The 13,512-nt window shown below is 40.1% G+C and overlaps 1 protein-coding gene and 1 pseudogene across 1 annotated transcript; both read left to right on the plus strand.

Moving 5' to 3' along the window:
• The first annotated feature begins 3,836 nt into the window (after positions 1-3,836).
• LOC114827139 (nuclear poly(A) polymerase 4-like) lies at positions 3,837-7,236 on the plus strand (annotated as a pseudogene).
• On the plus strand, positions 7,042-9,235 carry LOC103443767 (uncharacterized). Its single transcript, XM_029108813.2, has 2 exons — positions 7,042-7,111; positions 8,412-9,235. Exons 1-2 carry the CDS (start codon positions 7,042-7,044, stop codon positions 9,233-9,235), a joined length of 894 nt encoding a protein of 297 aa, XP_028964646.2.
• Positions 9,236-13,512: the final 4,277 nt, after the last annotated feature.

Below are 13,512 nucleotides of genomic sequence, written 5' to 3' on the forward strand. Positions count from 1 at the left end.
CAGCACTAACAAAGTTTAGACCCATAAATTTTGAAGGTCTAGCTACCATATTATTACCCACAAGGGTAAAGGAACAGTACCACTGTTGGATAATTGGAAAGTCCCTGTGTGTCAACCTCTGTGCCTCGTGGCAAGGTAGACTAGCAAACATGCCCAACCTTTACTCACATTCGAGAAAACACTCCCAATAAGATTGCTTGCCCCAAAATCGAAGAGGCACCGTCCTCCGAATCTCGAGAGCCAGACTCCCAACATGACTACTTTCTCAAAAATCGAAGAGAGGGTAAAGGAACAGTACCATTGCTGGATAATTGGAAAGTCCCTGTGTGTCAACCTCTGTGCTTCGTGGCAAGGTAGACTAGCAAACATGCCCAACCTTTACTCACATTCGAGAAAACACTCCCAACAAGATTGCTTGCTCCAAAATCGAAGAGGCACCGCCCTCCGAATCTCGAGAGCCAGACTCCCAACATGATTACTTTCTCAAAAATCGAAGAGACACTGCTCTCCGAATCTCGAGAGCCAGACCCCTAGCATGATTGCTTTCTCAAAAATCGAAGAGGCATCGTTCTCCAAATCAATCGAAGAGGCACTCGCTTTCTCAAAAGCTGGGCTCCTCAGAGACCACGAGGGCCGATCTCAGAAATCGAAGAGGCACCTTCTTTTCTAGCCTTGTCAGCACCTGTCACACGCACACTCAGCTTTGCGAAAATTATGGGCATTCTGTCGAAGACTTCTGGTGAAGTAGAAAGCACATGAATCTTACTGTTCAATCACCCACTTCCCACACGCAACAATAGCTCATGGGTACCACAGATAACTTTGTCAAAGTCTCTGCCAAAGTTGAGCACGTGAAGCTTGCAGCTCCCACTACATCGCTCTGACCAAGAAAGGTAAAAGAATAGCAAAGAAACAGCACTAACAAAGTTTATACACATAAATTTTGAAGGTCCAGTTACCATATTATTACCCACAAGGGTAAAGGAACAGTACCACTGCTGGATAATTGGAAAGTCCCTGTGTGTCAACCTCCGTGCTTCGTGGCAAGGTAGACTAGCAAACATGCCCAACCTTTACTCACATCCGAGAAAACACTCCCAACAAGATTGCTTACTCCAAAATCGAAGAGGCACCGCCTTCCGAATCTCGAGAGCCAGACTCCCAACATGATTACTTTCTCAAAAATCGAAGAGACACTGCTCCCCGAATCTCGAGAGCCAGACCCCCACCATGATTGCTTTCTCAAAAATCGAAGAAGCATCGTTCTCCGAATCTCGAAAGCCAGATACACATACCACTTTTTCAAAGTGCTCTGACAGAGTTAAAACATGTGAAGCTGGCAGCTCCCACTACCGTGCTATGACCAAGCAGGGTAAAGGAATAACATTACTACTTGTTGTTAGGGAGACTCCTATATATGTCGACCTCCATCCCCAACGGACAGGCAGACCTGCAAAAATGCTCAACCCTTCCTCATATCTGAGAGGGCACTCCCAACGAAGCCTTTCGAAATATTCAGCTTTCTTTCCCCCCGATAATACCTCTGCAAACAAGCTATACTAGAGCAAGAATATCTCATATCATCAGGGTTAAAAGCAAGAGTATCCCATATCATGCTTTTTCCCTGTCTTTTCCTTTGGCCTTGTTTTTACCTGCAAGACAAGGAGAAAGAGAGCAATCAGTCAGCACTTGAAATCAAGCTCCCAGCCAGGAACTGACAGCCTGGAACCCCTTACCTGATTACTTACCTGGCATTGCTCTCGAGTACTCATCTTCAACATCTTATGTTGCCAGGGAAGATACCGCATCTGCTTGAGGAACAGATAGGGCAAGTGCGAAGGATACAAGGAAGCATGTGGAGACAAGCGTAACAGCACACGTGCCGATCCATCCATTACTCTGTCAAAAGCAAAAGTATCCCATATCAGCAGGGTCGAACGTACTCTAGATTTGATGGACTTGTTTTGACCCTCAAATTCTTCAGTCGGCCTTATACTCTGGAGGAAACCAGAAAACCCTCCAGCTCAGTTCAAGAATAAGCCTGTGGAAAGTTACTTCTTCAAAAGCAAAAGTATCCCATATCATCTCTTCTCATTTTTCTTCTCATTATCCTTCATGCTGCTGCAAGATGGGGAGAAGGTGAACAATCAGCCGGAGCTCTGATTGCTTACCTTGTCTGTCACCTCTTTCAGCAAATCCCCTAGCTCGGCGACTTGGGGGACTCCTACTACATGGTTTGTATCGCGCTTGACCAAGCCTGAAACTACAAGTAAGCTTCAAGTGAAATTGATACATTACCTTGTGCATCTCCACCAGTTAAAGATACCACCCCTGGATGGAGGAAGAGTACTTCCAGAGAAGCTGCCACATCTACCTATGAGACAGATAAGGCAAGTCAAGATGATACCACACTCTGATACTTAGAAGTTTCGTGATTACGAGATCATTCTCCCACAATATTTCCTAATGTCATTTGTACTCTAATGTCATTTGTACTAAATCATTCACTTGTACTTACTAAAGGAGAGCTTGAACCTATGTACTTGTGTAAACCCTTCACAATTAATGAGAACTCTTCTATTCCGTGGACGTAGCCAATCTGGGTGAACCACGTACATCTTGTGTTTGCTTTCCTATCTCTATCCATTTATATACTTATCCACACTAATAACCGGAGCAATTTAGCGAAGATCACAAAAAGCGACCGTTTTCGCTACCTAGGATCTATCTTACAAGAGAACGGAGAATTAGATGGAGATCTCAACCATAGAATACGAGCTGGATGGATGAAGTGTAAGAGTGCATCCAGCATGTTGTGTGACCGTCGTAGGCCACTGAAGCTCAAGGGAAAATTTTATAAGACGGCAATAAGGCCAGCGATGTTGTATGGCACAGAATGTTGGGCGGTGAAACATCAACACGTACACAAAATGGGTGTAGCAGAGATGAGGATGCTTCGTGGGATGTGTGGGCACACGAGAAAGGATAAGATTGAGAATGAGGATATCCGAGGTAAAGTAGGAGTAGCCGAAATTGAAGGAAAGATGAGAGAAAATCGGTTCCGGTGATTTGGACATGTGCAAAGAAGGCCGACTGACGCTCCGGTTCGAAGATGTGACTACGGGACAGAGGTTCAGGGCCGAAGGGGTAGAGGAAGACCTAGGAAAACTTTGGAAGAGACTCTAAGAAAAGGCTTAGAGTACTTAGATCTAACGGAGGACATGACACAAAACCGAGCGCAATGGCGTTCTGGGATTCATATAGCCGACCCCACTTAGTGGGAAAAGGCTTTGTTGTTGTTGTTGTTGTTGTATAAGTTTGATAAGCCGATATGCAGATTATAAGTGTCATTCGTAAATACCATATAATCGTGCAACGGTCTGTTTTTCCATTATGTTAATTGGAATCTTTGATGGATTGCCATTATCTTGGTTGAAGTCCTTGATCAGTATTAGGTTGGACTTAACTAAATTGTGGGTTTAATTTCATTTAATGTTTACTGTGACATGTTTCTTCAATTCTGCGCTGAGAAAACCAATTTCACCCTCCTACTATTACATTACGTAGTTTAAAGTCCTGCAGAAAAAAAATGCTTTTGTGTTTGATACAACATATTTTTTTTGTTTTCATTCTATGCAACTGCATATATGTGGAATTTTGGTGATCTAGTACATTTGAGACGATCTTAAGATAACATATAACTCGAAATTCATTTAGTAGATATTCTGTGTTTATTGATATTTGTTTATGACTTTCGATAAAACTAAAGGATTGATACTTAATAGTCGATTGAAAATTTATGAAAATTGTGTATTCTATCTTCTGATGTTAGATTGTCAAGGACTGGGTGAAGCAAGTTACTCGCTTGAAAGGATACACAGATCAAATGGTTGCGGATGCTAATGCTCTTATTTTCACATTTGGCTCCTATAGGCTTGGGGTAATAATACTTCCTCTTGACTCTGCTTGCAAATTTTTTATTGTGGTTTCAACTGGTTTGATGAAAAATGGTTGTCTTAAATGAAATGTCACTCGCTATTTAGTCTTCATCGACTACTTAGTATTTTTTTGTTTTGCTCTGCTGATTTTTTCCGTTAATTTTTATTTTTGTTTGCTCTACTATTTAGAACGTATAGGTTACTGTTGTTTTTCTGTAGGTGCATGGTCCCGGGGATGACTTATACACATTATGCGTCGGGCCATCCTATGTCAATCGAGAGGTAAATATTGACTGCAAGCAGTTTCTCTTAGAGTTTTTAGTCTTGCAATTGTTCACTGTGTATCTATATATATAATACTGTTATATTATCCTTAGGAAGACTTCTTCTATATACTGCAAAACATTCTGGATGAGATGGAAGAGGTGACCGAACTACAATCACTTCCAGATGCTCATGTTCCTGTAATGAAATTTAAGTTTGACAGAATACCAATCGACCTACTTTACGCGAGCATTTCTCTCTTGGTTATACCAGAAGTAAGTACTGAACTCCCCTGTGCTGTTGACGAAACTCTCTATGAAATCAGCAAGTAGTATGGAACAACTTTTTTTCTGAACTGAGCATGCTATTTTATATGTGGATGAGATGTTTATTGGAATCTTTGATAGTTTTTCCATTACATTATTTGAAATCTATGATAGTTCTGAGTAAATTGTGGTTTTGAAGTAGTATAGAACAACTTATAAGCACATGCAAGGTCCCTTCTTTCCGCAATCCGGGATTCACTCTCACCACATCCCCTACGTGTGGCGAACTTTCAACCCTAACATGTGGACATCATAAATTGGATGATGTGGAACACATGTGGCTGGAACACGTGTAACCGTTGGGCTTCAAACATAGTACAACCTGCTCTAATACCATGAAGAAGTTGAGGTTCCATCAATAGCCCAATTACTTATAAGCACATGCAAGGTCCCTTCTTTCTCTATGTAGAATTCATCCTCCAACAGGATCAAGTGTCGAAGAGTATTTTCGACTCTGTGGATCCTTGAGTGCCCTCCTCAAGTCCGCTTGTATCGTTCTTTGCCTCAGTAATTCTGTTTTCAGTGATGTAGATTTTAGGACTTTGATAGTTTTCCTTCACGAATTCCATCAATTTATGCAAATCATGTGGATAAATGGAGATGAAGCTACTTCTTTCGGCCTTTAGGACCAATAGAGTCTCCATTTTTATTTTTTTCGGGTGATTCAGCCAAAGCATTGGTGCTGTATGATTGCTTTCTGTGCCTCTGTGGACTTGGTTGAGAGTTCTTAGCATATGTTGAGGTATAAATTATAATAGGACATCGTCTTATATAGACTTTGGTTCAAGTTCATGTTACACAGGAATAGGAGGACGTCGTCTTATATATACTCTTTTGTAAACTAAATACTGAACCACTCAAAATTAAAGAATCTAGAAACCTACACACTCAGAACGATAATTAGTTCGAAAAATCCATATGAAAATAACACAAGTAAAAAACTCCCTACGAACAACGGTTAGTATATTTCTGAGACAAAACATTCAATTTGTCATGTCAACGTTTTGTAGTATGTCTGCATTTGTTGTCTATCTTCTTCTCTCCATCCTTTTTCATTATTGCCTTAGAGAATTTTAACTTATTTATTTATTTAAAACAGTACCTGGACATTTCTGACCTATCTGTGTTGTACAATGTCGATGAGGCCACTGTTCGAAGTCTTAACGGCTGCAGGGTTACCAATCAAATTCCAAAACTTGTTCCAAATGTTGAGGTGAAGTGCTTTCTAGTCATGTGTTTAGTTCATCTGTCAATCACCTGTTTTATTTAGATTTTTTTCAAAAGACCTACATATGCTGCTGTATATTAACCACTGTCATGGCAATGTTTATTGTTGTAGCATTTCCACAAAACACTAAGATGGTTGAAGTTTGGGCGAAGAGGCGCGGTGTTTATTCGAATGTGAGTACCTCCTCGCAGCACAAGTTCTTTCAACTTTAATAGCCTGCTTCGTTTAACATATTTGTCTTCAGGTTATTGGCTTTCTTGATGGAGTGAACTTGGCTATTCTTGTTGCCCGGGTATGCCAACTTTACCCCAATGCAGTTCCAAGCATGCTGGTTTCTCGATTCTTTAGGGTATACTCCCTGTGGCGCTGGCCAAATCCTGTCATGTTATGTGACCTTGAAGAGAACGAACTTGGTTTTTATGTCTGGGATTCGCGTAAAAATCCTAGTGATCGGACTCATCATATGCCAATTATAACTCCTGCCTACCCTTGTACAAACTCTAGCAAGAATGTCTCACAAAGTACCCAGTGTGTTATGGAAGAGCAATTTCGACACGGAAACAAAATATGTGAGGTGAGAAGAATAGTGTGTAATTCGACAAAAAAAGAAAAAAAGAAAAGAAGAATAGCGTGCAACGCTAAGTTACTTTTTCATAATTGACTGTTGGTTACTTTTTCCTCATCATTTCTTGAATCCAGGAAGTGGAAGTGTATAAAACAAAGTGGTGTGCTTTGTTCGAACCATACTTGTTCTTTGAAAGCTACAAGAATTATCTCCAGATCGACGCAGTTGCTGCTGATGCCGATGACTTGCGCTCTTGGAGAGGCTGGGTGGAATCCAAACTAAAGAAACTGACTCGAATCGTAACACTCTTATCTGTTTTCGTTGGTCTCTTCGAATATATAAATACCCTGTTGGCTGTTGTCCCTAACTTTGTTGCATCTGGTTACATTCGTAGATTGAACGCGATACATTAGGTATGTTGCAATGCCACCCTTATCCCCATGAGTATTTCGACACAACCAAACACTATGCGCATAGTGCATTTTTTATAGGTTTGCACAGGAAGCCAGGGGACAAGATTCAAGGCCATGAGCAGTTCGATATACGAGGGTCTGTTGATAAGTTCAAGCTTTTCGTTAACATGTACATGTTTTGGAAACCGGAGATGGAAATTTACGTTTCTCATGTTCATAAAAGGCTACTTCCCACTTACGTGTTTCCGGATGGTTATAGATGACCCGGATCATCTGCAGAATTGGGATGATAAATTGTCTCACGATGATGGTGAAGTTTGTGCATCTGGTTCTGGTGAGAGTGGCCTCAAGAGGAAGAGGGATGCTTTATTTGGATAGTCAGTAATCATAGAAAACTAGGAAAACAAAATTTCAGGAAAATGAAAGATTTTATTTCGGCGGAGCTTTGAGTTAACCAGTTGTGTAGATTGATGTAAATTACACTCAAAAAGTGAAAATACTTCGTCATGTTAAAAATATCAGCATTGTTGACAACGTTGGCTGATAATTGAATGCCCACACAGAAATTGAAAACAATGGGTAGAGTTTTCAATCCACACAGATACACATTTTCAATACCCATGTAAATGGAAAGTAACTTTGGATGCAGGACATCATGTTTGTCAAAAGTTGCATGCTGTAAATTTCCATATGCAATTAATACGGTTGTTTGAGTTGCTCTATAAATAGAGCACTTGAATGCAATCAAAGGATACGGAAAAACAGATAGAAAACAAATAGATCAATAATATCATCCATTCCTTCCTCTTTAATTTGCCATCTCCTTGTGTTTTAATTACAGTGTGATATTTTACATCTATTTCGCACCACTCACTATAAAGGTTATCTCTCTAACTTTTACATTTTTATAACACGTTATCAGCATGAGTTTCTAAATATAACCATGTCTCATTTACACCAAAAGAAATCATTCTCTCATTTCTCTCCGCCAAACGAAAAAAAAAAATGTTTCCTCTAAGGTTTTTCCTGTTCATCTTCTTCCTCTGCCTCAAGTGCACGGTATACCCTCGCGACGAACTGTTTGCTCCATGCCTGCTCGTAGTTCTCCAACTAGCAGTTACATACATTTTTGATTACTTGTTTGGTTTGGATATTGATTACTAACCCAGTATTTATTTATGTTGATTTTACTGCAATCCAAGATGGTGCGGTACAATCGCCCATCTTGAACTGCAAATTTCATCTTACTGCGATCCAAGATGGTGCGGTATCATCGCCTATCTTGGACTGCAGATCTACTTTTACTGCAAATTTCAGGTGGAGTGGAATAATCGCCCACCTTGCTCTGCAAATTTAAATTTACCTGCTGTTTAATTTCATTGCAATTTTAGGTGGTGCGGTATAATCGCCCACCCTGCTCTGCGTATTTCAATTTTCTTGCTACTTGAGTGGTGCAGAATAATCGCCAATTCCATGTTACATTCTTTCAATGAGAATGGTGCGGTACAATCACCCTTCTCATTCACACTGAAAATCTCGAGCCAGAAGTTTCGAGTGCTTATCATTTTGGCATGAAGATCAAAATGAAAAAAATTTGTAAGAACCAGAAGTTCTAACATTATGTTCCTCCAGGAATACATATTATTGCAAATTCTTACACATCTCATTTTCTTTCAGAAAAGAAAATTGCGAACTTGGCGAAGCTTGAATATGCTGCCTTGGACATTACCGGGAAGAATTACCTTACCTGGGTACTGGATACTAAGATCTATCTGGAAGCAGGGAATCTTGGAGATACCATTAAGGAAGAAAGCAGCTCATCCTCTCAAGATCGGGAAAAGGCCATGATCTTTATTCGCTGCCATCTTGACGAGGCACTAAAAAGCGAGTACTTAACGGTTGAAGATCAGTTAGCTCTCTGGGAGGCCTTGAGAAACAAATACAATCACCAGACAACGGTGATTCTTCCAAAAGCTCACTATGAGTGGTCTCACTTGAGAATCCAGGATTTCAAATCAGTGGCAGAGTACAATTCTGCGTTGTTCAGCATTACCTTTCAGATGAAGCTCTGTGGGGATACCATTACTGAGGAAATGTTGCTGGAAAAGACTTACAACACATTTCATGCCAATAACATGATCCTGCAGCAGCAGTATAGAGCACGAGGCTACACTGAATACAACCAGCTGATATATGTGCTCCTGGTAGCTGAACAGAACAATGAGCTCCTGATGAAAAACCATAATTCCCGACCTATTAGATCTGCACCATTCCCAGAAGTGAATGCTACTTCCCTCGAAGTGAACGCCACATCCTTTGGTGGTGATTATCATAAACGAAGACGTGGCCACAAACGAGGTCGATGGAACAGGAAAGGCAAAAACCATGGTGTTCAGTTTCACAACCAGGTTCCAAGACATAATTCTAGCCTGAGCTTTAAAAATGTGAATCGTCACAAAGGCAAGGCTCACATGAACAATGCTCCCAGGAACTCTGAATGAGCCTGCCATAGGTGTGGTGGCAATGGACATTGGGCACGAACTTGTCGTACCCCAAAACATCTGGTGGAGTTGTATCAAGCCTCCCTTAAGGAGAAAGGTGTCGAGACCAATTTTCTCAACCAGGCTAAACTAATGGATATACCTGATCTAGTATTTGATTTATTAGGGCAATTGGACACAACTCACCTAGATGTTTCAGACTTCATTATGGAAATGGGGAATGAATTATACCGGTCCGACTAAATCGTTTATGTTTGATGTACTTTTATTATGCTGAACTTGTTGTCTAAAACTAGTTTTTCAGATTCAATAAAAGTGGCATGAAAATTTCCTGTTATAAATTGTTTGTTAACTGTGATTCCATTTACTTAGAAAGCATGGATAAAAACTGTGGTTATTCTCAGAACATGAGAAATGGCGGAGATATTTGTCTTGTAAACAGTGCAACCACACATACAATACTTCGTGATCGAAACTATTTCTCAAGCTTAATGCTTACAAGAGTAGGGGTAACAACAATATCAGGACCTTCAGATGTAATTGAAGGCTCAGGGAAAGCCCAGATTATGTTACCAAATGGAACAATATTGTCCATACAAAATGCATTGTATGCTACTCGATCTACTCGAAATTTGTTGAGTTTCAAAGACATACGTCTAAATGGATACCAAATTGAAACGAAAAGTGCAGAAAATGTGGAGTATCTATGCATTACCTCCAATGATATCCAGAAGCGTATATTGGAGAAGTTGCGTGGTTTTTCGAGTGGATTATATTATACATACATAAGGACAATTGAATCACATACTGTCATGAACCAGAAGTTCATTGATTCAAAGGTTTACATGCTTTGGCATGACTGTCTGGGTCATCCAGGATCCATCATGATGCGTAGGATCATTACCAACTCTAATGGACATCCATTATTGAGCAGAGACATTGCTATCTCAAATGATAACCCTTGCAAGGCTTGTTCTCAAGGGAAGTTGGTAATTAGACCATCACAACTAAAGGTTGATGCTGAATTCCCATCATTTCTGCAAAGAATTCAAGGGGATATTTGTGGACCTATTTAACCATCTTGTGGACCATTTCGATATTTTATGGTTTTGGTTGATGCATCCACCAGATGGTCACATGTTTGTCTCTTGTCTACTCGAAATGTAGCTTTTGCGAGACTTCTTGCTCAGATAACTAAGTTACGAGCACAGTTCCCAGATTATCCCATTAAGTCAATCCGACTTGATAACTCTGGTGAATTTACGTCTCAAACTTTTGATGATTACTGCATGACATTGGGTATTGATGTTGAACACCATGTTCCTCATGTCCATACTCAAAATGGTTTAGCAGAAGCATTGATCAAGCGACTTCAGTTAATAGCCCGCACTTTGCTTATGAAAACCAGATTGCCAGTTTCTGCATGGGGACATGCCATCCTACATGCTGCATCATTGGTTCGATTGAGACCTATAGCCAACCACAAATACTCTTCAATACAACTTGTGTTTGGACATCAGCCAAACATTTCACATTTACAAGTTTTTGGTTGTGCTGTTTATGTGCCTATTACACCCCCGCAACGCACTAAAATGGGACTTCAGCGTAGACTGGGAATTTATGTGGGTTTTGATTCACCATCTATCATTAGATATTTGGAACCCTTGACAGGTGATATGTTTACAGCTCGTTTTGCTGATTGTCATTTTGATGAGACAGTCTTCCCATCGTTAGGGGGAGAAAAGACCGTTCCAGAAGAACGGAAAGAGTTGACATGGGTTGTTCCCATTTTGTCTTATTTTGATCCTCGAAGCATTCAATGTGAAAATGAAGTAAAAAGGATCGTTCATCTTCAAAGCATTGCCAATCAAATACCAGATGCATTTAATGACGGTATGAAAGTGACAAAATCGCATATACCAGCTGCAATGCACCTGCCAGAATTGATGTCCCCGTTGGACAAAATAAAGTGGCAGCGAATGATTCATCTGTTGCACGCCTGAAGCGTGGTAGACCACCAGGTTCAAAAAATTCAGCCCCTCGAAAGAGAAAGACAAGGGAACAACTGAATCCAAATGAAATCATTCAGGAAGAGAGAATGAATGACAAATCCACAATTCATGATTCTGGACTTCCACAAAAAGAAAATGTCCTTAATGAGACATATGTCCCTAATGAGACATATGTCCCTAAAGAGACAGAAGTACATGAAAACAAAGAAATCTCCATAAATTATGCATGTACTAATGAATGTTGGGATCAGAATGAAATAATCATTGACGATATGTTTGCATTCGCAGTAACCACTGAAATCATATTAAGTGATGATATTGAGCCCCGCTTTGTCGATGAGTGCAAACAGAGACAAGATTGGCCTAAGTGGAAAGATGCAATCCAGGCAGAATTAAATTCCTTGGAAAGGCGAAGTGTTTTTGGACCAATAGTCCAAACCCCGCTTGATGTAAACCCCGTGGGTTACAAATGGGTATTCACAAGGAAACGCAATGAAAAAAACGAGAAAGCTAGATATAAAGCACGACTCGTTGCACAAGGTTTTTCACAAAGACCTGGAATTGATTATGAGGAGACATATTATCCTGTAATGGACGCAATTACGTTCCGTTACTTAATAAGTTCAGTGGTTTTAGAAAAACTTGACATGCGACTTATGGATGTCATCACTGCGTATCTATATGGAGAATTAGATACTAACATATACATGAAAGTCCCAGAAGGACTTAAGTTGCCTGAAACAAGTAACAAACCATGAGGTATGCTCTCGATCAAATTAAGGCGATCATTGTATGGACTGAAACAATTTGGACAAATGTGGTATAATCGTCTCAGTGAGTATTTGATCAAAGAATGGTATACCAACAATGTCATTTGCCCTTGCGTGTTCATTAAGAAATCCAACTCTAGATTTGCTATAATGCCAGTATATGTCGATGATATGAACCTAGTTGGAACTCCTGAAGAGCTCCATAAAACTGCTGAATATCTGAAAAGCGAATTTGAAATGAAAGACCTTGGGAAAACAAAATATTGTCTCGGCCTGCAGATCGAGCATTGTGCTAGTGGAATTTTGGTCCACCAATCAGCTTACATTGAAAAAATTCTGAAGCGATTTGGCATGGATAAAGCTTATCCACTCAGCACACCAATGGTCGTTCGTTCTCTGGACATTAAGAAAGATTCATTCCGTCCAAAAGAAGATGATGAAATGGTCATTGGTCCAGAAGTACCATATCTGAGTGTAGTAGGTGCTCTGCTCCAATAATCCGTCATTGGAAGGGTGTCAAAGATGTATTGCGATACCTTCATGGGACAACAGACATGAGTCTCTTTTACTCAAAGAACTCCACAAATGACCAGGTCCTCGTCGGATATGCAGATGCTGGTTTCCTCTCTGATCCGCATAAAGCCCGCTCACAAACTGGATATGTGTTCAAGAATGGAGATACAACAATCTCATGGCGCTCAACAAAGCAAACCTTAGTTGCTATATCTTCAAATCATTCAGAAATACTTGCTTTACATGAAGCAAGTCATGAATGTTCTTGGTTAAGATCAATGGTCCGTCATATTCAGAATTCATGTGGTCTAACTTCGAAGACAGATAATCCAACTGTCATTCATGAAGATAATGCAGCATGTGTTGCCCAAATGAAGGAAGGATTCATTAAGGGCGATAAAACTAAACACATATCTCCAAAGTTTTTCAGCGCACATGAGCTTCAGAAGGCTAAAGTTATTGAAGTCAGACAAATCCGTTCTAATGAAAATCTGGCAGACTTGTTCACCAAGTCTCTACCAAAGTGCATGTTTCAGAAGTTAGTGCAAAGTATCGGATTACGTCGACTTACCAAACAACTAAGTTTGGAAAATGCGGAATCAGGGGGAGATACATCTCAGGAGGAGCATCCATGATACATGCTTGTTGTACTCTTTTTCCTTCGATTAGGATTTTTCCCACTGGGTTTTTCCTATCAAGGTTTTAACGAGGCAACATAAGCATACTTAACACTATATCAGCAATCCAAGTAAAGTTGTACTCTTTTTCCTTCGCTATGGTTTTTTCCCACTGGGTTTTTCCAAACAAGGTTTTAACGAGGCAATTGATGTTGATATGTGGGCATCCAAGGAGGAGTGTTAAAAATATCAGCATTATTGACAACGTTGGCTGATAATTGAATGCCCACATAGAAATTGAAAACATTGGGTAAAGTTTTCAATCCATAAAGATACACATTTTCAATACCCATGTAAATGGAAAG

Source organism: Malus domestica, chromosome 09 (assembly GCF_042453785.1).
Source record: "Malus domestica chromosome 09, GDT2T_hap1".
Taxonomy (NCBI): Eukaryota; Viridiplantae; Streptophyta; class Magnoliopsida; order Rosales; family Rosaceae; genus Malus; species Malus domestica.